This window comes from Peromyscus maniculatus, chromosome 9 (assembly GCF_049852395.1).
Source record: "Peromyscus maniculatus bairdii isolate BWxNUB_F1_BW_parent chromosome 9, HU_Pman_BW_mat_3.1, whole genome shotgun sequence".
NCBI lineage: Eukaryota > Metazoa > Chordata > Mammalia > Rodentia > Cricetidae > Peromyscus > Peromyscus maniculatus.
In genome coordinates, this window is record NC_134860.1 from 65917172 (window position 1) to 65943031 (window position 25860).

Here is a 25860-nt window from a genome sequence, read left to right on the forward strand (position 1 = left end):
CAATAATCCTCCTGCCTCAGCCTCCCCAGTGCTGAGATTATAGACATGAAACACCATGCCTGGTTATTCTTAGGATGCAAAAGACATGAACCATTAAAGAAAAGAAAAAGAGAAAAAACAATAAACTCAACTTCAACAAAATGAAAACCTGTTCTTCAAATAATATCAAGAGAACAAACAAAAAAATAAGCTATGGGCTGGGGCAAATATTTCTAAGAAAAATGCCCAGTGAAGGACTTCTATCAAATAAACAAACAAACTCTTTCAACCCAGTAATACCATAACAGTCCTAACGATGAAAATCCTGGGTAAGACACTCCAATAGATAAGGATACAAGGAGGGCAAATAAACAGAGAAAATGCTCATTACCACCAGCCTGGGAAACAGAAATCCCCGAGATCCTACCTCTAAGCACGTACCCAAGATGAATCTGTAAAAAGAACCATATGTGAACAGGATGCAACTTTACGTACAACAAACCCCCAAATCTTATAACCCAAATATCCAGAGTGAAATTAATAACCAGCAAAAAAACAGCAACAATCATTTACAACATGCAGCATGGGTGACTCTTGAAAGCATTGTGCTATTAAAACAAAACCTGGGCTATTAAAAAAACAGACACAAAGGATCTATCTATCTATCTATCTATCTATCTATCTATCTATCTTTACCTACCTACATACCTATCTGAGATTGCATGTCTTGATGTTCTAGAAAAGGTAAGAAGTACAACAGAATAAAAATCATCAGCTGGGAAGAGCTGGGAAGAGTGTTGGATTGATGGGCATACTATTACTCTGCTGTCAAAATGGTACATGACCATACACATTTTCCAAAATTCAAACAGTATGTTCTTTTTAAAGTCAACTCTTGCAAGTTGTTTTACAAAGAAAAAAAAAAACCCAACAAAACAAAACTGGACTTTTGAAATAGTGCTTTCAATTTAGAGTGTGAGTCAGGCATTATCAATCATCCTCTGCTTGCTTTGCCAGGACAGGGCTGTACCCTCATCCCAAAGCTCTAGTCAGAGATTAGGTAAGAAAGAATATGCACAAAACATCACTGTGGGAAGGAGAAAATAAAAGAAGGCCAAGATGCTAGCTGTATGTCAGAAGAACTTACCAGAATCTACAGAAGAGAACCCAGCCACTTCAGCAATGGCATCATCTCACAAAACCTGTGACACAATTTTCAGTCACAAAAGCAGGAGACAATGAATACCTACAACTGAAGAGATGACTACCCACACTACAGATATCCAGATATGAAATTCCACACAGGACTGAAAGACTAAAGGGCTGTCCGAAGTAAGACCGACAGTCATGGTACTCTGAAATAGAGCCGGCAGAATGTCATACACACACACACACACACACACACACACACACACACACACACACACACACACACACACACACACACACACACATATCCATCACACTGGCAAACAAACTACACTTGCATGGGCATAGAAGTCTGGAAGATGCATGCTAGTTGAGTTTCTGGATACAGAAAGCTGTTTATGCTTCTTTTAAATTATGTGTTCTCCATTTTCTTCATAAGCACTCTCCATTTCCTGATAAAAAACGAACAAAAATATCAGGAAGTTGAAGCAACAGCAGTTACAAGCAGCCCTGGCAGTCTGTTTGCTCATGGAAGGAAAACTGCAGGAACCACAGTGCCACCTTGTGGAAGAAATGAGAATCTGCAAGGAGAGACGCAATGAAGACAGGAAACTTTCTAAGGAAGGCATCCAGGTTTAGTTACTTCTAGGAAAAAGATTCAGGCAGGGAAAAATAAATTTCAGCTTACCATTAATGAAAAGAAATGGGAGAGAGGGTGAAGGCAGAAAGCATGATTAAATACAGAAGGTGAAGGCAGAAAGCATGATCAAATACAGAAATTAACTTTTCACTAAGCATCTGATACTGGTAGACATGGTAGATAAACTAGGCCCCTTAATAGTCTAAGAAACTAAGGCAGAATTTCTCTACCTGTGGGTCACAACCCCAGGTATTTACATTACACTTCATAACAGCAGCAAAAATACAGTTATGAAGTAGCAACAAGAAATGATTTTGTGGTTGGGGGTCAGTGCAACACAAGAAACTGTATTAAAGGGTCGCAGCACTAGGAAGGTTGAAAACCACTGCTCTAAGGGATGTCTATGAACATTAGCCAAGCATTTATAATGAAACATTTCAGAATGAATGTAGGCTGCAGAGTAGATTACAGATTTAATTTCGGCACTGGAAAACGAGAACACATTTACATTAGACAAACCAAGTCACAATCAGCTGGCACTTTAGGAGAGCTCAGCCAGTGTGGAAACGATTGCCAGGGAGACAGAGCTGAGCTGACACCACCATAAAATAGGAAGGAGTAACAGTCAATAGCTTTTGAACGTCATCCCAAACAAGGGCACAATACTAAAACGGTTTTGAAGACCCAAGCTTCTAACATGTTTCCAAACGAGTTAATTCTTTATCATTTTGGCATGTGTGTGTGTTTACTGGTACTGACTTGGTGGCCACATACATGGGAGAGCAAAGTCCATAAATGATTTACATGTAGAGATAAAAGAAAGTTTTGGACAATTCACCCTTGAGCAGAAGAAATTGGGGATCGCTTTGGCTGTTAATGTGAAAGCCATCAGTCCTTCTCAGCAGGGGCTCCAGACCTGGCGGTGCCAAGGCTGTAACAAATAGCCCCACCTCCGAGGGGGAAATGGGCCGCCCAGCAGGAGCTTTCTTCCCTGTGTGTTATTTATAGGGAGCGCTATTTGTTAACATGTTTCTGCTATCAGGCTGAAGGAGAGCTAGTGATTTAAAGGATTTCTGGGACTGTTGTTCAATGATAAGATGATTTATGTACATTCACAGATTCACGGCAGTTTAGGTTTTTAAATTTTTGTCACCAAGACTAGGGAGCTGCAAAAGCTAAGCTCAGAGGGAACAGGCGAGGACAGTATAGAGATCAGGAAACAGTTTCAACTGCTGGAAAATGCTGTTACAAGAAATCAGTGACCTATACCATGCTTCACCGATGGTAAACAAATTTTCCATAACACATTTAAGTTTCGACTTTTCAAAAATAAATTTAATAGGAAACAATTAAGTTCTGAATTACCTGTGACTGATTTGAACAATCTGGAAGAATAGTTTCATAGGTATTTCTAATTACATATTCATTTTTAACAATGGATCGATAGAGTTCCAGTCATTGAAGAAAATTTTCAATGTAGGGTCTCACTTTGAGACAGACAACCAAGACTTCAAGGCTGGTTTTCAATTTAACCCAAAAAGAATGTCATTCTAAAGGATGTTTTCCAGAACAGTCTAAGCCTTCAGTGGTAAGTGTGTACAATAGAAAAAAATGAAAACACAGAAACACATTGCTAGGTCTAAAAATGAACATTTAGCAAAAGACTAATAAACCCACTTAGCATTTGGAGGGAGAAGATACATAATCACGTTTTTCTTTTGGATGGTGAAGAAATTCAGTCATTTCTACTTAAAGTCGTCACAACTCAAATGCTTTTTATTAGAAACGTGCAATGCACTGGCCTTGCATCGGGATGGAAGCAGCAGGGAGGAAGCAGGGATCCCTCCTCCTAAGAGCCAATACCGGGTGGAGCTGTCAGTCACTGCCTCGCCTCTCCTGCGCCAGCCCCTCACAGCAGTAGAGAGCTTTCTCCCTTGTTCAGAGAGGATCTTCTCTTGAAGCGTGGTGGCTCAGTGGTACTCTCAGCATTTGTGAGTGTAGACACACAGAAGCTCTTCCTCCTTTTCCCAGGTAGCTTGGAAGAACCAACACCCTGGCTCTCACTGCCCGGGATGGATGGTGGGGCACCTGGGTTTTGTCCTGAGGATATAGTCTCTTCTCTGGAAGACATACTTTCAAATCCTCTGCTGTCAAAGGCACAAATTGTAGTTCTCCTTTTGTTTTTCTGGGACTTGGGAGGAGTGGGAGGCAACATCCATACAAGCCCTGTATTTTCCACGTCTCCCTGGAGCCTTGTGCTGCGTCTCACTTTGGGTTTTCCGCTTGTTCTCTGAAAGCTTTGCTCTAAGGCGGCAGATAAATCTTCATACAGCTGGGGATTCCCTAAAGTAATTTCTGCAGGGCTTCCCCGACTGCAGGAGGATGCAGCGTTCCTGTTCTGTTCCCAACAATGCACCGAGTGTCTTTTCTGTTTCCTTTCTCTGTCACTTGTGAGGCTGCTGTTTCCTGCACGTTTTCTTCCCACATTCTCACTGTGGCTTGTGGACTTTTTCAGATGATCAACCAGGACACCTTCTGAACAGTCCTGCTCCCTTTCTGAGCAGTCAGATGGGAAAGGGTCGCACTGCAGACTCCCCTTTGGAGCTAGGCATTTGCTGTCTTCCTCACACTTTCTATTCCTAGTCTCTGAAGCCGTAAGGATCTCACAAGGACTGTCTGCATTTGGATCAGCCTGGGAGAATTCCTGGCACCAACGCTTACATGGAGTCTTTGGATGTTCTGACACACCATGCCCGTGGGTCACAGGACTGCCTTCAGTTTTGGTCTTGGTTTTTGGCTCCTTTGCACTTGGACGTTTCCTGTCTGCTCTGGAGTTAGCCTGTCTGCCTGTGGCCTTGGCCTTGGCCTTGGCCTTTGGCGCCCCCTCCGAAGCAGCAGTGACGGGCGACAAGCAGCAGCACAATTCAGACTCCAGAGACTGCTCACAAGCCGGCTCCAGCTCAGGCAAGTCTTCCTCCCGAGGCGAGGGTCTCCTTCCTTTCCCAGGAAGTTCACGAGAGATCACTTCTTCCAGTTCACCACTGACGCTGGAATCATCTACGGCATGTAAACAAACACACTTAAATTCAAATTACAAAGGAACAGTCTGAATAAGCAGTCTGACTCCATCAATGTGCTTGACGGAGTACTGTCTTTTTATCTTTCAGAACTTCTCCAACCTACAGTCATGACACTGTTCTGGTTCCCATCTGTCATTCTCCGTCCCTCTTACGGCCCTAGTCCACAGGTTAAGAAAACAAGTGTGCAACGCATGAGTTAGTAAAGCACACAACTTCAGACTATGAACCTGAGACTGCTGTCTTAGTTTCCTTTTCTGAAATGTGCTTCCCATACTCCAAGGTCCAGTTGTGTGTGAAACAGTTCCCATTTACCTGAAAACTCAGACAACATCACACTACAAATTCTTCTATCAATGTCTTCTTGAAACAAGGCGATAAACATCAGAATTCTGGGGTACATGAAGACACAGCAGCTGAAGTGTACAGCTGCCATGGCTTCTAAGAGTTCCCATCAAATATATTAAAAATATATATAAATAGACATAAAATAAAAAAATAAAATATCTAAAAAGTAGACAGAGCCAATGGCCCCAATCTCCAAGTCCAGCCCAGACCCCTCTTTTCTGACGAAGCTCCGTCCTCCTGGGAAGAACATCCCATTCAGTTCTGTGTATGTCTGTAGTACTTCCTAGGTGAGAAGCCACCAGTAAGGTCTGAGATTGAGAAGGGACCTAGAACAGTGGCTCTCAACCTTCCTAATACTGACTCTTTGATATAGTTCCACATGCTGTGGTGACCCCCAACCAGGAAATTATTTTCGCTGCTACTTTATAACTGTAATTTTGCTACTGTTATGAATTGTAATGTAAATATCTGTGCTCCCGATGGTCTTAGGGGTCAGTGACCTCTGTGAAAGGGTCGTTTGGCCCCCAAGGAGGTTGCGGCCCACAGGTTGAGAACAACTCTCCTACAAGAATTCAGTTCTTATGATTCTAAATCAATGTACTTATTAGATTCTATCTCTACTATTATCTAAGATAATGTTTTTAGTTGGTCATTAAAGTGAATATAAAACATGTTTAAGTAAAAGCTGGAAGATGCATATAAAATATAGCTGAACCTAAAGTTAAAATATAAATCAATGTTTCAATCTGAAAAAAATACATTCCTGATTAGAGTAGGTAAAACAGTATGTAAAGTTAGAGATTCATACAAGTTATTCATACAATGACTGTATTAGCTAGGCTCTTTTATAACTTTAAAATTAGGATTGATATATTTTTATAGCATACTGGAAAAAAAAGAGGTGCTGAACAGAGAAAGTTAAAGAGAGATGGAAAGAAACTAAGTTGTCTTAAATCCTCTTTTCAGGCGGCAACAGCAACTCTAGGTTAGAAACACTTAAGATCATCAAGGTATTTTCCTGCAATGAAGGTAGTAACATTTTAGTAGATAAGCAAAATCAAGGCCAGATTAAAAGAAGGTAGAATGGCAGACCACCCATCCCACTGCACTCTTCATGAGAGGGCAGGAGCAAAAGCTAGGAGTGCTTGTTAAAAAGCTGAGTCCTTGTTAAACTCCTGCTTTGTCCTCAAGTTGAGATGCCTGCAGAAGCCAGAGTCTACAGTGACACACGTATCATTCATTTTGAATTCTTTAAGAATGCAGGCTAAGATTATGACATTGGACAAAGGCAGCTTCTTTAAAATGGCTACATACAAAATCAACATGCTAAATGGAGGCACTTTTTATCATAAGCGTTTAAACATGAAAACTTGGTTTAAACTTAGACATTATAGGGGCTGGAAAGATGGCTCAGTGGTTAAGAACATCGGCTACTCTTGCAAAGGATGTGGGTTTGGTTTCCAACACCCCATGGCAACTCACAACATCTGTAACTCCAGTTCTGGGGATCTGACACCTTCTTCTGGCCACAGTAGGCACTAGGAATGCATATGGTGCTCATATGTACATACTAGCAAAACACTCCTACACATAAAATGAATAAATCTTAGGATATAAATCAAATTGGTCTTTGCTTGTAAAAGTAACTTTCAAGGTAATCAAGCTCAATTTGTAAACATTTCTAGATTATAATTGTAAGAAAATGTTAAAAGGCAAGTTTTTCTATTTTCCTATTTTTGTTATTAATTCTTTTTTGTTTCTTCAGTTTTTTGAGACAGGGTTTCTCTGTGTAGCCCTGACTCTCCTGGAACTCTCTGAAACCAGGCTGGCCTCCAACTCACAGAGATCTGCCTGCCTCTGTTTCCCAAGTGCCAGGATTAAAGGCGTGCACCACTACCATCTGAGATTATTATTCCATCTGGCATTGTTATTAACTCCTAAGATGTATATATTAATAAGCGATCATCTTATCCACTTTCTGTGATAAGCCACATAACCAAACAAATTCATCATAACAAAATGCAGCAAAAAGTAGATGAACAGAAATAATCTCCCCCAAAATTACATGCAAATTTTGCGTTTGAATTTTTCTGATAAAAATGACAAGAATTTCATCAAATTCTGGTAGAGCCTAGGTACCTCACAGATTACAGACTACAACTTCCCTTACTGATAACAGATTCAGTCTTATAAAAGTGAATGGGAAAAGGGAAGAGAATCAGCACAGTAGTAATGTGCCAAGAGAGAAGCACCTGAACACGTCCTCTGCATGCAGTGAGCCAAAGGCGTTGTTTCAGAGACCTCAGGCAGCTCAGGGATAGGGCTCAGGAGAGGCTTCTTGGATGCCATGTCTCTTTCCCCATATAAGCATTTCTCAACACTCTTCTTCCCCTTTCTTTTCTTTTTTCTGTAACTTTTTAAAACCTGAAAAGATATGTATTATCAGATACTGTAACTGAGAATGATGTAGGCCCATGCTCAATTCTTGCCCTTTCATATCTAAGATATTTCTAATTAGCGTTTATACAGTACATTTTTTTTTAAGTTGTGGGAGTTTTTGTTTTTAAAGAAAAACTTTAAAACCAGTTATTCTATTTAAAAAATAGAGTTCAAATGACAGCAAGAGAAAGGTAACTTACATAAAGTCAGATAAAATATGAATCCAAATTCAATTGATAATGTACATACAGACTTTCTTGATTTCCACTATTTGCCAAAGTAAAATGGCAGATTAGATGGTATAGAGTTGGACAGAGCTAATTAATGAGATTATTTGTAAGTAGGAAAGATAACCCAAGATTAATTAATGAAGAGCCCTGACTGCTCTTCTGAGTCCCTGAGTTCAATTCCCAGCACCCAACAAGGTGATTCACAACTGTCTGTACTTCCAGTCCTAGGGCATCCAATGGCACCAGATACACACAGGCAAAATACATACATAATAAAATAAAATAAAAGGTTAATCTAGCACGAATTATCTATCTACTGAAGTGCTAAGGAGGCTGCTTTCTGTTCATAAGCCTAGTTGAAGAGATAATAGGTGCTTAGATAACAATGAAAGGTAACATAAATCTAGATGAATTTATGCAAACAATGAATGAATTAATCGTATTAAAATAAAGAGGTCACACAGGCTGGAGGCATAGCTCAGAGGAAGAGTACTTGCCTAGCATGCGAAAGGCTCTAGGTTTGAGCTATGGTACTGTAAAAGAGAAGCCACAATAAGACAGATGACTTATAAAAAGGTGAATATCCACAAACTTGAAAAAAAAATGCTTTCATAACCTAAGGAATGCAGGATTATATTTAATTCTGAGTGCCCTACCAGCACCTAGAAATAGTTTTGTTTAAAAAATGTTCCATATGGAAAAAAACTTTAAGGAAATTGTTACATTATACTGAAATACAAGAAAGACTTTTACCGATAAAAGAAATGAAAGATACTCTCAGACTTTCAACATAAAACATGTTTTTGACAATACTTCCAGAAAGTGACTCCATCCAAACATTTATGTGGAGGTAAAGCCAGTTGATAACATGTGGGCTATGAGAACTAAGTCAACAGGATGTGGTCTTTAAGGACTCGAGGTTTAAGAGCAGTCACCACATGTAGACACCATGTCAGACTTGAGGCACACAGAGGAGAGGACCCTGCTGACAGGCTTCCAAGACAAAGTGCACAGAAAGCAGTGTTCCACTCTATTCTTAGGGCAACTTTCCTGGCCGTGCAGTAAAGGGAACAGTATTTGCAGGTACTCAACACAGTCCATAAGTCGAAGCTGGCATATGCAGCCCTGGCATCCATGCAGAAACAGCAGCTAACACAGCCCTTGTATAACACAGTGACTCCAGAAAAAGCAGTGTTTCCTGCAGGCTAAGGCAGACAAACACCTGTGAGCTTACACTCAACACACAGCTTACAAGATTTAGATGAAACTAATGGTGTAAAGGAATGGATGAGATTCAAGAACAGAAATGGCACAGAACTGTGTGTTCCTCAAGATATCTATAGATAACTTGTAAAAACAAAACCAAATACAACATTCCATGCAAAAATAATTTTAGAATGCTACAAGATGAATGTTCCCCTTGGCGATATGCAATATACATTTAACATATAGTTTGGTGAGAAGTTCTCAGCATAAATAATCTCTATGCACATAAGGAAAGTGCTGGGTTAAATATTTTTCCATTAACCTTTCTTTTTTATGGAACATCTGTTGACATTTCATGGACTAGATGAGGAAATACTGGCTTGGTCAGTGGATGGAGAAGTCAAGAGAAAAGAAATATTTTAAGGTGGGGTTCACAGATGTGCTGCAGAAGAGAAACATTTGGCCTCTGGGTTCAAATTCTATCATTTAACTGCCAAGTGATGTCAACTGAATACCCCACAGTCCTCTTCTGCAGAATGGGAGTCACAGTAGGATATCTCACATAGGCTATGGTTGAGTTATCAACACAGTATGCCCCAAACCTGCACAAGCTCAAGTCAGCAAAAATCCCAGCATAAAGGAGGGGAAGTGGGCAAACCCCACCCTTAGCCAGGGAGCTATCTGTAAATGACAGATGGTGGGGAAGGAAAAGTCAGTTTTCTTCAAGGACAGTGGGTATTGGGTATGTCAACCCCAAGTATGCCCATGCTCAGAAGCAGATGAACAACACAAATCAGACTTCATGTTTTTTAGTGGCTTTTTCTTTTCTTCCTTTTTTTTTCCAAGAGAGAGAAAAAACATGTAATTGCATGGGTAGGGAGAGAGAAGGTTCTGGAAGGAGTTGGGGGGGTGGGGAGAAAAGAATATGATAAAATATACTGTATGAAATTCTCTAAGAATAAATAATGAAAGGAGCTCAAATGTGAATTGGTTAACATAGGGTTTGACCAATACTCATATTAGAATAGCCAGTAGTTAGCTATTAGGAATCTTCCAAATTCTTCACTTTGAGAGAGAAAAAATACCATAAGGAAACTTTAAATTGTTAAATAAAAGTTATCTATGGTTAACAGTGTTTTGATAATGTATATGCTCTGGAATGGCTCCATCAAGCTAATTAGCATAACTATGACCCTATATACTTTAAAAAGATGAATGTCAAATAAAATGAATTGTGTTGAGCTTACGTAAAATCTACTAAATGTGAATGTGCTGGATAGTTTTATACCAACTTGACACAAGCTAGACATCTGAGAGGAGGGAACCTCAGTTTAAACAATGCCTCTATAGAGGGAAGCCTGTAGGGCATTTTCTTAATTAGTGACTGATGGGTCCTGAAAACAGGCTGAGCCATGGATGAGCAAGCCAGTAAGTAGCACCCCTCCATGGCCTCTGCATCAGCTCCTGCCTCCAGGTTTCTGTCCTGACTTCCTTAGATGATGAACAGTGATATAGACGTGTAAGTGAAATAATCTCTTTCCTCCCTAATTTGCTGTTTAGTCATGGTGTTTCATCACAGTAATAGAAACATGTGAATAAGGACTAGCGGTCTGTTTAAGGTTATGAGCCAAAATACCAGCAAAATAAGAGGTCTGTTGTAACACGGCATCTAAGCACTGATCTTTGCCATGAGGAGATCTGACCAGCAAAGACTAAAAACTGGTCCAAACCTGGAATTTACTTGAATATTCAACAACAACAACAACAAGAAGCCTTCCTTATAGCATAGTGACTGAAGACATAAGAAGCCCCAGGGGGAGCCATCTGATCTGGAAACGCTAGGGCTGATTCAGGGCCTAGAGTGCATGGAGACAGCGGAAGGGACTTGCTCCTACTTCTGCTCCACTCCCTTACAAATCAGGTATTTGTTACACAAGGCAGAAGGCAAAAGTAAACATTTATCATTTGTCTCAGTCACACAATGAAGGCATACTTAAAAAAAAAAAATGGTTTTAAAATTATCTAAAAATAGTGAGGGAGGGGGCTGGAGAGATGGCTCAGTCATTAAGGGCACTGGTTGTTCTCGCAGAAGACCCGGATTTGATTGCTAGCATTCACGAGGCAGTTCACAACCTACAGTAACTCCAGTTTGAGGTTACAGCACTCCCTCTTCTGGCCTTCAAGGGCACCAGACACACAGGTGGTACTCATAGATACATGAACCTATACACATTTAAACAAACAAACAACAGGGCCGGGTGTGTTGTCAGTGCATGTAGTTCCGCAAAAAAGCTGAGGCAGGAGGGCTGCTGGAGCCCAGGAGTCCAGTGCCAGCCGAGGCAACATGATGACATTTTGTCTCAAGAAAACTGAAGACAAGACAGTGCTGGCACCTGTCCGTCAATAAGAGCGTACAGCAAAGAGACAATGATAAAGCTCTGCTCCGCTGCGGACACGGCTCTGCTGCTGCATTTTTAGTTTTGTGGTCAGCTTCCACTCAAAATACACTGCTACACTTCTAACTTTAAATACCCCAGAATAGAGAGATCTTATACTGAGTCCCATGTACCTACCAAGTAACTTTAGTAATTATGATCACAGAAATTAGGTTTCATTTATAATCCCTCCCCTTAGATTTTAAAGCATATCATGAATTATATTCATTTCACCAGAAAGAATCCTGCCCTGTATTGATTGCAAATTGTTTTCTTTTTAAAATAATTATAAATAAAATGAAATAACAGGGAAGTGTTGATACATACAACCTAGAAAAACATTGAGAATTATGCCTACTTAAAAGCCAGTTTCCAACAGCACAATGTATGTCTTATATTTATACAATCTCAAAAGATAAAATTATAGAAAGAGTGGGGTTGCCAGGGGCTACGAATATGAGTGGATCCAGCTACAAAAAGGTAAGAGAGATCTGTCGATAAGATGTGGTAAGATGTCTAGTATCCCAAGTGCATTCTCATGCTGGCTGCACTCTTTTATCCGTTTTTTAAAGAGCCCTCAAGAAAAGTCCTTGGGGTCCTTCCTTATTTCTTACAATAGCATGTTTCTTAAAGTAATCTCACATTTAAATGCCCACAACTCAGCAATTTTCCCTAATTATCCCCTCAATTTGAACTCCTCCAGCTGGTCAACACACATACCCTTACAGGGGCTCAACTCAGATGCCAATCAATTCTAAATACAACCTACTTCTTCTGCCTCAGTGGCCTGCAGGGCTCAGGAAACGGCCAGATGCAGTAGCATAGACCCAAGTCTTTAAGAGGCCTAAGAGTCCATAAAATGAGAAATAGTCTCTCCTGATGTCACTGGCTGTGGTGGTTTGCATGATAATGGCCCCCATAGGCTCATAGGAAGTGGCACTATTTGAAAGGATTAGGCCACAGTGGCCTTGTTGAAGGAAGAATGTCACTGGGGGTGGGCTTTGAGGTTTCAAAAGTTCAAGCCAGACTCAATGTCTTGCTCTCCCTGCTGCCTGCTGATCCAGATGTAGAGCTCTCAGCTACTCTGTAGCTCCATGTCTGTCTACAGCCAAGCTCCCTGCCATCATAATGGACTAAACCTCTGAAAGTGTAAAAAGCCCCAATCAAGTGCTTTCTTTTGTAAGACTTGCATTGGTCATGTCTTTTCACAGCAATACAACATAGGCTAAGACACTGCCCTTCCTCTTGACCATGAAGAAACAGTATCTTTCCCTGCATTTGGGGACCTGCCTGCTGGGAGCAACCAGGTGCATCAGGACGAAGACACAGCATTTCCCTGAGTTGAAATCATCCCATGTAATGCTGGAGAGGGTGTTCTAAATCTAGAGGAATGTCAGCACTTGGCTAGCAGATCTACCTCTGCCCTGGTCTAGGTGACATCCAGTGAGCATCGTGGTCACTTCTACTTCTTATGGGTTCAAGGGCATGAATCACTTGCAGGGCTGGCACCCCAGCTGACAGAGCCATGAGAAGTCAGATGAAGACTCAGAAAGATCACCTGCAACCTCCTAAATTTCCAATTATTTTTCTGTTCCTCTTTTATAGAATCCCCTTCTTAATTTCTTAAATCTAACGAAATACATGTGTGTATTTCTAGTCCATAGTTGACTTCCCTGAGGTCAGGTTTTTGTTTTGTTTGTAAGTTATTAGTGTTTTAACTGTTTCTTTAACAATATTGGTTCCACTCACTGATCTAATTCTTAATTAAGAACAGAATAGATTGACAGGAGTTTCCTGTGTGCTCTAGCTCAGTCTGCCTACTGTATGGAAAATTTCCTCGGGAACGTCCTGGAGGGTCAGGTGGGGTCAAGGCAGTGCAGCACTAGAGTGTTTCAGTTGTTAGGTTTGGTGTTAGGGCAAGAGTTGGCTGTTAAGACTGTGGGAATTTACAGATGCCAGAATGGGGCTTTAACCTAGATGATAACATCTGTTCTGAACATCAGGGCGGGAAAGAGGGATAGCATGCCAACTGGTGCAGACGGTTCCATATATAAGGCTTCAATTAATCTTTTTCTCAGTACCTCTTCTCACGCTTCCCGTCCATTGTACCTGCCAATTCTAGGCCAGAGTCTCTTGGGATTCCCACAAGCAGGCTGGTTCCCAGATCCCTCTAGTTTCTTCCCTAGCACATTCTGAACTGTAAATCTTTCCACCTCTTCTATCCGTCAACATGTTCCCATCTGCCTTGTCTTCTAGAAATTCATTGAAGGCTGTCATCTGTTGCTTAACACCCTTTCTCATTGCTATTCTACCTCTATTGCTTAAATTACATTAATCCAGCAGGGTCCTGGAAGGGATTAGAGCAATCTAATCTTTAGTTTTGCTAAATTGTCTGGCTACTGATTTGCTAGGAAATATATATGCATTATTTGTAACTGTGTTTCTTAAAGCAATAGATTAAAATAAAAATCTATTTCTTTGCAACAAGTGGTATGCATACCATTGACTGAACGCAAAACATACATTTTTTTCCCCTCCCCTTGGTTTTTTGAGACAGGGTTTCTCTGTGTAGTTTTGGTACCTGTCTTGAAACTCACTCTGTAGACCAGGCTGGCCTCGAACTCACAGAGATTCACCTGGCTCTGCCTCCTGAGTGCTGGGATTAAAGGTGTGCAGCACCACCACCTGGCCCACAAACACACTTTTAAAGCAAGGTAATTTTTCAGCATTTCCCCCTAAGCCTAAAAGGGAAAATAAAGCAGGAAAACTGTTTCTTCTGAATTTGGTGACTCAGGTTTATCTGTGCCAATTAACAAGACATAGTTGCTTGTTTCATGGAATAAGAGGAAGATCATGGGATATTTTATGTGGGTTTCCTGAGAGGTGACACTAATTTTGGAAATGTTGACTTTTAAGGGCTTGGAATAGGTGGCTTTAGAAGGTGTGTCCAATAGGCAGCTGGACATAGACTTACGAATCAAGAAGACTTGATTTAAAAACTTGATCATTAATAAGCTGCTGCATATGAAGTCACCACAAAACAAAGATTTACTGCCCTTGTACAAAGTAGAATTCTAGGGAATGTATATGATAATAATATGTGCAAGAAAAAAAATCAACTTTTTTGTTTGTTTGTTTGTGTGTGTGACGGGGTTTCTCTGTGTAGCCCTGGCTGTCCTGGAACTTGCACTGTAGACCAGGCTGGCCTCAAACTCACAGAGATCCGCCTGCCTCTGCCTTCTGGTGCTGAGATTAAAGGCGTGTGCCACCACCGCCTGGCGAAAAATCAACTTTTAATAGGTATTGCAAGTAAGTGTTCTATTAGGTCAAATGCTGCTGAGATGTCTATTGAGAATAACGCTATACAGTTTGTACTGATCTTAGTAACTAAATGACCATATTTATTGGAAAAATGATTCAGGTAAAGTGAACTCTGAGAATGGATTTCAGGTAACATCTGAAGCCATGACTCTAGATGGAACAAGCCCACACCTGTGTCTCAGCAGTGGTATTAGATGGCAGGAGGAAGCAACCTGGAGCTGAAACTCTGGCAAGCAGACAAGGCAGATGAAAAGGACACAGAATGGATGCAGCAGTTCCAGGTGTTCAGGACAAATTAGGAAACGTAAAATTATGGATATCTGGAAGCTAAGGAGTAGCCAGAGGGCCAGGATATCATTATTGGCAGAATGGATACATAATTAAGGGACTGAGTAAAGTGGATGGACATAGACTGAGGCCAGAGAGGAAGCTAAGCGAGTATTTCTAGACTAGACGGGACGGTGTGAAGTACTAACAAGCAGCAGGCAGCAGAGGGAATTACTATGGTGGTCTCAGAGGACAGTCAGGATCAATAGAATGCCAAGGGTAAGGGAACGGTGTAAAGATAGATACTGGGTCAGCTAAGAACGCAGACAGCGAGGCACTTTCCAGATGGCTTCCAATCTTTTCTTTAGATACAGAAGTGACTCTGGCTAGAAGTCCAAGTAGTAGTTGGCTCATTCATCTCTTGGAGATAACCAGGCACGCACAGGCAAACTGAAGCACCCACGACTAGTTACAAGGAGAGTTCAAAGATGCAGGGGTTGAGGGAACCCTAAGTGTCAGGGCTGCTAACATGATGCTGGCACAGTGCAGCTTCACACTCTGGAGCAGCAGAGGGTGAAGGAGGCATGTGAACCCCGTCACAGAAGATTGCTCCTGCAGCCGTTTATTTGTGACATTTTGTCACTCTCACAAATAACAGCAAAATTTGATGAGTATGTGCTTAAAAAATTGGCTCAAGAGTGGCCTGAGCCGACCCGGGAGATCTGTTAAAAGCAAGTAGAATGAAAACAAACTTAGCACTGACTATTTCTCAGTTAACCAAGCCCAGAAGCCAATCTTGAAAGAGCAGACCTGAAGCTGGAGTCAACCTGTGTTCTGGACCACGGCTCTCAAAGACTAAACAAGAAAGTAACTAGTGAAGATACCCATGCAATTTTCTTCTAAGGATCATAAGCATTAACAAAGAAGATGTGCATATCCATGAGGAATTTTAAGAGCTGGGCATGAAACATATTCTCAGCATGGGGAGGTTGAACCTGGGCTACATAGTGAAACATGGGGAAAAAATGGAGAATACTTAAGAGAAGTAATTCCGTGTGTCTACTGCTTCCTGGGCCAGATGCACAGACAAATGAAGCCGATAGAGAACTGCTCTCAGGTAATTAGCAGAGCTACTTCTGTGCTTCCTTTATCAGACAATGAAGAAATCCACATGCCACTGTTTCTATGCTTCGGTTACCGTACAATGAAGAAATGTACCCCACCATATAAACGAAACTGTGAAAAGCATCCTTACCGGTTTCTTTCCAGGCAGTGCTTTGCTTGTACATTTTCTTTCTTGAGATTTCTTCTTGTTCATGTTCTTCTCTTTACAGGGTTCAGCTCCTGTAGGAGATGAGTTGCAAACATCCTCTTCTGCAGAACTCATCAACTGCTACGACGGAAATCATAGTAAGGACATGGAGTCACCTTCCACTGCACGGCAGGTTTCACTCTAGCTTTTCTTCCATCCGGCTGCTCCCCACCTTCAGTGCTCCCCACCCTCAGTGCTCAGGATTAAAATTCCCCCTGGATTCACATCTATCACTGAGCCACACCTCCTATCTACTTTTACCATCTTACATCCCATTGCTTCTTAATGTACAAGTTCCATTAGAAGTACATTAACCAAATTAAAAGAAGGAACTAACTACCATTCTCTAACTTATCAAGCATGGAATCAGAAGGATTATTATATTAGGAAGAAAAAAACGATTTAAGAAAGAACTAGTGGCTTATTTGTCAAATACAAAGAAATATCAACTTAGTATTTAACTGTTATTAGCTTATAACAAGTCATGAACTGTAATTAGGCTACAATATAGGATTTTCATCCAATCAGACAGGTGAACGTCCAATAATAGTATAGGTATGCTTATGTTATAAGGCTATAGAGAAAATCCAAGTACATGTAACTTATGACCAAAACAAAAGACAAGTAGCCAATGGAAGTGATGCTTATTGCTGTCAATTGAATGTTACCATAGAAGAAAAACTAATGCATAGTTTAAGAAGGCATATATTCATGTTACTTTCTGGCTCTTAATTATATATGGATCTTCTCCACATTTTCAATAAAATCCATTGTCATACTGATCTAAACTAAGCTAACAAGTAGACTGCCTTCCGTAGTAACACAATTCTGAAGGGAAGCTCTTGTTCTAATGGATTTTCTTCTAATAGAATTAAAATCAAACCAGCAAGACATTAGTCTGGGTTACACACTGAGTGAGACAAAGTATTAATTCTTTTATTGTTTGTTTTTTCGAGACAGGGTTTCTCTGTGTAGCTCTGGAGCTCAGTTTGGAAACCAGGCTGGCCTTGAACTCACAGAGATCTGTCTGCCACTGCTGCCTCCTGAGTAAAGGTGTGTAGTACCACCACTGCCCGGCGCAAGTATTAATTCCTAACAGCACTGATCAAATCAAGATTTTCTTCATTATCATGAAGATTTAATGTAAGTATTTACCTTTCTTCTGTGAGAAGTCCGTGTTGGCCTACCAACACTGTAGTTTCTTTCCTCATGGTTCTTTAAAGAACCGCAAGTGTCTGTGCCTATATCAAGAAACAAGTAAAATTAGGCTCTTAGCATAAAACTAACACGAGTCAGAGGGTTAAAGAACTGCATAGTGTCTTTTGAATCATTGTTGCTTTTAATATCATATCTAGACACAAATAATGAACAAGAGCAATGAAAGGGATCCAGAACAATCCGTAGACTTTCCATTACTGACTGTAACAGAATGAGTGCAATGAGAACACACACATTAAGGGAACACTTAACTGCCAACCTTAGACGTGTCTCATGTTTTTTAATGGCATCAATGAAGGAGTGTAATATGTTCAGAGCTTGGAACATAACAGACTATAGCCATTTAACCTGCAAGTCAGTAATTTACGGCTTTGGACTCTATGCTCACATACCCAAGCTGTATCCACGCTAAGTCATCAAATGATTCAGGAAGGGAGAAAACAGGATAGAGAATGTTTTCTTCACACACACACACACACACACACACACACACACACACACACACACACACGAACATACCAAACTCACACCCACACAAACCCCTGAAACAAAAGACAAAGACACATAAATACCTGGGAGAGTCTCAGGTGATGCAAATGATACCTGGGGTGGTTCTATGTTTTCCTAAGCAAAGGAAACAAGTACAGATTAGATACCCTAAGTTCAGTGAGTATGTAAATGATGGATCCCAAAGGAGAGAATAATGCCTTATTTTGGTAGTAGGAATTATAAGCACAAAATGAAAAGAAAAATCAATAGAAAATGAAAAGGTCTAAGCAAAACAAAGATAACCTGTAAACACTGACTGGTTCTCTTCATAATGCAAACATATTGACCAACTGCAATCACCCCAAATAAGGTGTTATATTAATCACTCACAAACTACTTTTCCATTTTTTAAAATCCCACTGTCTAACTTCTACAAAGCAAACTGAAGAAAATCATTGAGAAACACCATCTAGTATTACAATATTTTTCAATGAAATTCATGGTAAGATGGCAAAATAAAGATTTCAAATCCTTGTCACACAATTGCCAGTAAGATAGCAACTATTGTTCATTCATAGATTTAGAATAATTTGAATTCCCCCTTCTTACCAGTTTGCCCACACTTTTTTGATATTTAATCAGAAATGCTGAATTTCACAAAATGCCTTTTCTGCATGGACTGAGATGATCACATAGCTTTATTTGGAAAAGTGTGCATATAATTAATATTATAGTTTGCTTAAATATGTGGGAGACTTCCTTAAAATTATTACTCTGGGAAAGTTTTAGTCACAATGGGGCTACAGAAACAATGTATTTCTTGACTGACTGTTGATGTCTAATGTGTTTCAAAGATTGTATCTGGTTATGGAAGCTGTTACAGAACAGGATGAAGTTGTTGCTAATCCCCTCTGTCCTTGAAAATATGTTAGGATACAGGAATGTCACCTCTCTCTTTCCTGACAATGGTCATTTGTCTTTACTTTTTTTTTTTAATTAATCTGACTGAAAGTTTACTAAAATGTGTTTACCACTGTTTTAAAATACATTATAATCCCAGCATTCTGGAGGCAGAGGCAGAGGCAGGCAGAAGATGTCTGTGAGTCTAATGCCAGCCTGGTCTACAGAGCCAGTTCCAGGACAGCCAGGACTACACAGAGAAACCCTGTTTCGGAAAAACAACAACAACAACAACAATAAAAAAAAAAAGAAAGAAAGAAAACAAAAAATAAGAGAGATTGAAATGTGACATGTTATTTGGTCTACCTCATAATTTCAAATCATAATTTTTATATAAAAATATGAGGCCTGATACAAACAAGCTTTTTTCTATGCTTTTACCCACTTACAAGATTTTCCTCCTTGTCATCAAAATTTGGCTGAACTAACTGTTCATGAACCGGTGACTGCAGGGGACTGGCAGCATTTATATTCCTCTGACGGACAGGTGTGCCTCCTTTACACAATGGAGTATTGGCTGGTAAAGACTCATCAAACACTTCAGGACTTAAGTCCTCTCCAAAGGTAACTCTCTTCCTCTTCCTCAGATTTAGAAAGCCCGGTGATTTACAGTTTTCACTACCTACAGACAATAAATGAGAATACATTTAAAAAATTAAGCTGCTTTTCTTAGCTAAAATGCATATACTAGAATGTTTGAATATGGTATATTCAGCTGCTGTTTGTATAATAAGATAATTTGTAGAGAAAATGCAAATGGAAGAAAACCATACTTTCAACTAATGGTACCGATTTAAGAAATTTAAAATAAGCTATAATTATTTAAAGTGTTAATAAAATTGGAATATCTAAAGTACTTTAGTTGTACCATTAAGTGGAAATTGATAGGCAAAAGCGATAACTTCTTTTTGTGTTTGTGTGATACTAGGGATTGAGCCTAGGACTTCAATCATGTCAGGCAGATGATCTGCCACTGAGCCACACCCTCAGCCCAAGATCAGTGAGGTTCTACAAAGACACCTTTCCCTCCCCACTGCTCTCCAATCCCAAGTAATTGCAGAAGCAGTAAAGCATGAACAGGTTGTCAGAAATCTAATAGACTGCCTCTAGTTCTAAAAAGAAAATGATACCCTTAGGTCTAAAAATAATTGTGGATAACACACCTGCTCTTTGTTCTTTGCAATAGTTTGAAGGATCTGGGATTAGATGAGCCCCATCGTCACAGAGGTTGTATTCCTAATGAAAATAAACAATCAAAGGTTTTACTCTTCCCATAACATACAAAGTCATTAAAAATAATGGGACCGTTGAAAATGGTTTTGCAGAGTACCTTTATTTTCTTAACTGTTTTGGCTTAAAACACCATGCTGAGAAGGCCCAAGAAAAAACTAGGTTCTCTTATTTTTTAATATTTTTTGGTATTTATTTTTAAGTGTATGCGTGTTTTGTATGCAAATTCAAAACAACATCCACTTTGCTCTAAATGGTATTATTAAAGTAATCTAGTTTCTCTAGAATACTGTCCTAAGTGACTTAAGCACTGAGAAAACTAAAAACTAAGAAGGAGGCCCAAAGTCACTGGTAAATCTTCATGCCAACTCCCAATCTTAGCTGTGAAAACTACGCCCACATTCTCAAGAGGTGGTCTTTGGTTATTTGGTGGGTTATGGATGTTTATTATCATATAGAATACTGTTACAAATTTAAAGTTTTGTTACACATATATTTTGTATATGTTTCTATTCTTGTTTAAAGGATTTCTGTATACTGATAAAAATTGTCAGGTGTCTGTGGAGGCCAGAAGAGGCCATTTGATCCCCATTGTGAACTGCCACATGGGTGCCGAGAACTGGACCTGGATCTTAACTGTTGAGTCATCTCTCCAGCCCCCTGGCTGTAGTGGGTAGCCATTCCAGCTTTGATCTGGAAGTTCCAACTTCCATTGAGGCTTCAGTAACTGTCATGCCTTCAAAGCAGGGCCAAGAGAGGACCCTGAAGACCTGAGATCCGGATGCTCTCTTGGTTCCTGGATCCTGGACGCTGGAGGTAGACCAAGCAGAGTTCTCCAGAGAACACTGCCGGACTGCGATACACCTTTCCCAGACCCTGTAACCTATCCCTTCACTTGTAAGTTACCCCACAAAATAAACCAAAAAAAAACCTCCCTTTTAACTGCGTGGAGTGGCCTTAATAATATCACCAATACCCGGCTTCTATATTTTATAAACAATATTATAGGCCCAAATTAGAGAACAGAAATCCCTAAGTATGGGTTAAAGTAATCCCATTTTTGATCTAGCAAACTAAGGAAGATGTGAGTGCCAAAACTATAGTGTTGTATCAGGCAGATTTCACAACAGTTTGAGCATGAGAATGCACTAAAATAAGACAAGGTAAATGATACTAAGAGGGAGCTTTGTCTCAGCATGGGAACAGCACTTTTAATAATGGAATTACCTGCCTGAATATCTATATTTTTGAGGATGAAACAAGAAAGAAGGTTCTGTCTATGTTTATTGAAAAGATTACAGAGGACCCAATATAAAGGAAGGGATGTTATAAATCCACAGACAGAACAAGCCTTGCAGAAGACAGCCAGGCCTGCAGGCAGGGTCACAGTCCTGGTTAATCACCACCTCCATTTCACCTCACCCAGAACCCCTGCCCAGTCCATGGTTTTGAGTAGTATAACCACCAAGAACAGCACCTGCTCTAAGAATATTCTGCCCAAACAAGACTATCAGCACCCTCCTGAGTTAGTCCTGTCTCCTGACCAGGGAAACACACATTCCATTCTGCTAGAAGCGGCTGATATGTCCAACAAACAATGTACTATCACTGTATACGTGCCAAGGCTGCTGACAGAACAGCTCAGAACATGCTACCTAGTTCCTGTCAACTCCCTCCTGGCTTAGGTTACTGAACTCACAGAAACATGCCTGACTTGAGGTGTTAGACACACATTTGGAATGGATAGGTTACAGACTGAGGCATTCACCAGGAACTAATTTTGCAATGTAATTCATTATAATTTGGATGAATTTTTATACTGATACAGTCTACCTACATTAAATTCTGAATACCAATGTAATATTAATTTAAAATAGACCAATCTCAGAATGCTATTGTGAGTTAAAAAGAAAAACAGTGAGGACATGCATTTCCCTCACCCCAGGGTGACATGTCAACTTCAGTTATTGCCCTGAAGCTCTCCTTTGCGTTAGGAAATGGAACTCTTACCTTGACGTTCTCTGCAAACAGCTTGCCAGGTTTCTTCAATACAGAACGAAGCACAAAGGTCTCAGAGGGAAGGTTGCTGCTCCTGCACACAGGCGTCATTGGGGACCTGATGGCAGGGGATGTGTCGCAGCTCATGTGTGCTGCAGGTATGTCAAGTGGAACAGCAACAACTGATCGTGTGCCCTCTACACAGTCAGCAACTCCAGGTCCTTCAAGGGGAAAGCGAGAGGACATCATCCAAATCTGCTTCTTCTAGGCACAAGATACTCTCACCACACTTGCCAAGATTGTAACACGACATTTAGAAATTCAGTCAGTAAGCCTGGTACTCAGGAGATGGAGGCAGGAGGATGGACAATTTAAGGCAGCCAAGGCTACACAGTGAGAACCTATTTCACAAAACCAAGCACTAGTGGTATAGTTCAGTGGTAGAATACTTAGCTAGCATACACTAAATTCAATCCCTAGCAACGTAAAATGAAAGAAATTCAATCCTAATACTCCCTGCTCAGGGAGGAAACACCAGAGACTTCATTTGGACATGAAGAGAAGACAAAGAAATAGCACTGGCCATACATTTAGTACACCTCTAACACAAATAAGGATAAGAGGTTTTGGCTCCCACAGAAATCTGGGACAGAGGGTGGGGGAAAAAAGACCAGGAACGAGCCTTGGAATGGTAATGTACTTTTTCTTAGGATACCTATTACTTGCAACATAAAACCTGAGCCAAACCCTAATAATGAGCCATTTTACTACTTGAGATGGAGGCCTTTCAATATGTAAACACAGTGAAAGAGGAGATGATGAGGAGAGAGATTATCAACCCAAACAGAAGCTGCCCTGCCAAATGTGCAAGCTTCACATTGGCAAATGGAGGGAGTTCAGTTAAATCGGAAGGAATCTACTCAGGGATGTAGATGCAATCTGACCAAAAAGGAAAAACCCTGTATGACACACACACTAGGACATCATTTGTGCTATATAAAACATGTTATAACCATCTAAAGTAGTGCTTCTCAACCTTCCTAATGCTGTGACTCTTTAATACAGTTCCTCATGCTGTGGGGACCCCCAACCATAAAATTGTTTTCACTGCTACTTCATAATTGTAATTTTGCTACTGCTATGAATTATAATGTAAATATTCTTGGAGACAGAGGTTTGCCAAGGCACAACCCACAGGTTGAGAACCACTGATCTAAATGAAGACCAGCAGCAAGGGAAGGTAGATATTTAAACAGGATTGCTAAGCAGGATGTCATGTAAAGTAGCAGTGCTGAGTCATAGGGCATGGGGGACAGTGAGGCCATCAGGATGCCAGACTCCTGGCACCACAGCACAGGCAAAGACTTACTTGACACGACTTCCAGCCAGAGGAGCAAGAATGCAGGCAGTGGGGAAGGCAAGGGAGACAGCAGGTGCATTATAGTCTTCTTTACCCTACCTACCTACCTACCTACCTACCTACCTAACTAACTAACTAACTACCTAACTACCTAAAACAAAAGTTAAACATAAATCTGTGTCTGTGTCTGGATGTGTGTTAGAGCACGTATGTGCAGGTACCTGTGGAGCCCAGCAGTGCCAGATCTCCTGAAGCAGGAGTCACAGGCAGGTGTGAATCCAATTTGGGTGCTAGGAACCACTGTGAGCCTCTGGAAGATCAGCAGGCGCTCTTTATGGTTGAGCATCTCCTGGGCCCTAACAAAGAATTTCGAACCATCTGACCCATGGGCAGGCTCATCGAATAACTGGCACGCAACACTAGACTGACTACATTGACAAAAGCCCCACTGCTCACAGCAGCCCTTCTTTCCTGTCCATCCCAGCACTTCTGGTAAGATTTGGTGAGGTGCTCAAAAGAACGCTGACCCTTGCTAAGATGTTACCACTACAGATGGATCGCAGAGTTACCAAGTAAAATGACACTAAGTCTCATGAGAACAAAGCAGAGATCTGCCAAGAAGGTGGCAGTACTTATTTTACCTAGGTGACAAACACAATCTGTCCTTGTACCTTATCTACGCAGGCAGAAATCCACCCATCCACCTTAGAATGAAAATTAACATCCAGAGTAGATTCACTACAAAAAAAAAGGGGCGGCGGTGGTGGAAAGTTCCTTTTGAAGCTAAAGGAAAGCTCCAGAGGGAATTCAGACCATTAAGAGTATAAACAAAGAAAACAAAGAATGAGAGTACAAATGGTTCAGAAATAGGGGTGTATGCTCAGTAAATAGAAAAACAATTTCCTCTTTAATTACATGAAACAGTTTATGATTTAAAGCAAAAAACGGTAACATGCATGGAGTCACAACCAAGTAAATGTGTATGTCATCTACTGTGCGAAGAGCTAGAGATGTCATGAGAAGGAAAAAAAGACATCAAGTCACAGGGTGAGTAAACTTGAGTGTTTTACGAACAGCTGTACACAGGACCACTCAAATGACTGAGAAGAATGTGTGCTGGAATCCCAGAGCAAGAGAAAAAGAGAGAATGAGGTACAGCTTAAAGGACAGTAAACACTAACAAATTAAAACAGAATTCTTTTTTTTTTTTTTTTTTGATAGGGCTTTTCTGTGTAGCTTTGGTTGTCCTGGAACTTGCTTTGTAGACCAGGCTGGCCTTGAATTCACAGAGATCTGTCTGCCTCTGCCTCCCAAGTGCTGGGGTTAAAGATGTGTGCCACCACAACCTGGCTTAAAACAGAATTCTTAAAAAAAAAAAAAAAAATCAAATAAACCAAATGATGGCATTTGGCAAAATAGTAGATGTAAATCAAGTCATATCAGTAGTGACTTGAAACTTTAATGGGCTAACGCAGGGTGATCTCCACACCTGTTGTCACAGTACTTATGACGTATAGGCAGGAGCATTATGAGTTCAGGGTTATCACTGCTATAATAAAAGAACTGCTTTCACTCATTTCAGCTTATAGACACACTCATCATGTCTGTGAAAGGGATGGTGTATGTTTGCACTAAAGAAAAGCTATACTTACCATGTGAAACCTCCATGAGCTCTGGAAGGGGAGCAACCACACATCCAGGCTGGGCTGAACCAATGTCAGATGACTTCTAGGAGAAGAGACAAAAGAATATAAAGACATGTTCTTACTAACAGTACTGTTGATAACACCTTTATGGAGATTTCAATAAACATCGTGGATGACTTGAAAACCCGTTGTTCTGTTGGTCTCTAGCCAGTAAGGGCAAAGTACACAGGGAACTAACCACAGAGTACTCACAGCTGCATCCTGAATACTCCACGAAACGATTTTCAATCCTGAAGAAAAGTGTATGTGATTCATTTTTGTTGCCCATTAAAGCCCGGAGAGCTTTGCTACCTGCTACCCTCTAGAGTGGAAATTCTCAAAAGCATAGCCACATTAATTCAGGAATAATTTCTCCTTTGTGATTTATAACCAATGAATCAAAGTTCTGGAAAGAAACAACCACTACTGCTTCTGCCAAACGATCATTTTATATTACCTCGAATAGAGCAGAGGCAACTGGGACCATAAGCAAGTCTGCGATACAAGCGGTTCTTGT

At 40.5% G+C, this 25860-nt stretch overlaps 1 protein-coding gene across 12 annotated transcripts in view; it reads right to left on the reverse strand.

Annotated features, from left to right (window-relative positions):
* Window positions 1–3510: 3510 nt before the first annotated feature.
* Window positions 3511–25860, reverse strand: part of Cdca2 (cell division cycle associated 2) — a 32814-nt gene continuing 10464 nt past the window's right edge. For 5 of the 12 annotated variants that reach the window (XM_042285068.2, XM_076545253.1, XM_076545256.1 and 2 more), the window contains 9 exons: window positions 25311–25386; window positions 22311–22519; window positions 20234–20306; window positions 19460–19692; window positions 18194–18245; window positions 17559–17644; window positions 16347–16484; window positions 7446–7617; window positions 3511–4825 (listed from right to left, as the gene is read on the reverse strand). In XM_042285068.2, the coding sequence (XP_042141002.2) occupies window positions 3678–4825; window positions 7446–7617; window positions 16347–16484; window positions 17559–17644; window positions 18194–18245; window positions 19460–19692; window positions 20234–20306; window positions 22311–22519; window positions 25311–25386 (2187 nt within the window). In that variant the 3' untranslated portion in view covers window positions 3511–3677. The remainder of the gene's footprint in view (window positions 4826–7445; window positions 7618–16346; window positions 16485–17558; window positions 17645–18193; window positions 18246–19459; window positions 19693–20233; window positions 20307–22310; window positions 22520–25310; window positions 25387–25860) is intronic. The other 7 variants (XM_042285069.2, XM_076545255.1, XM_076545258.1 and 4 more) reach the window with 3 other exon arrangements.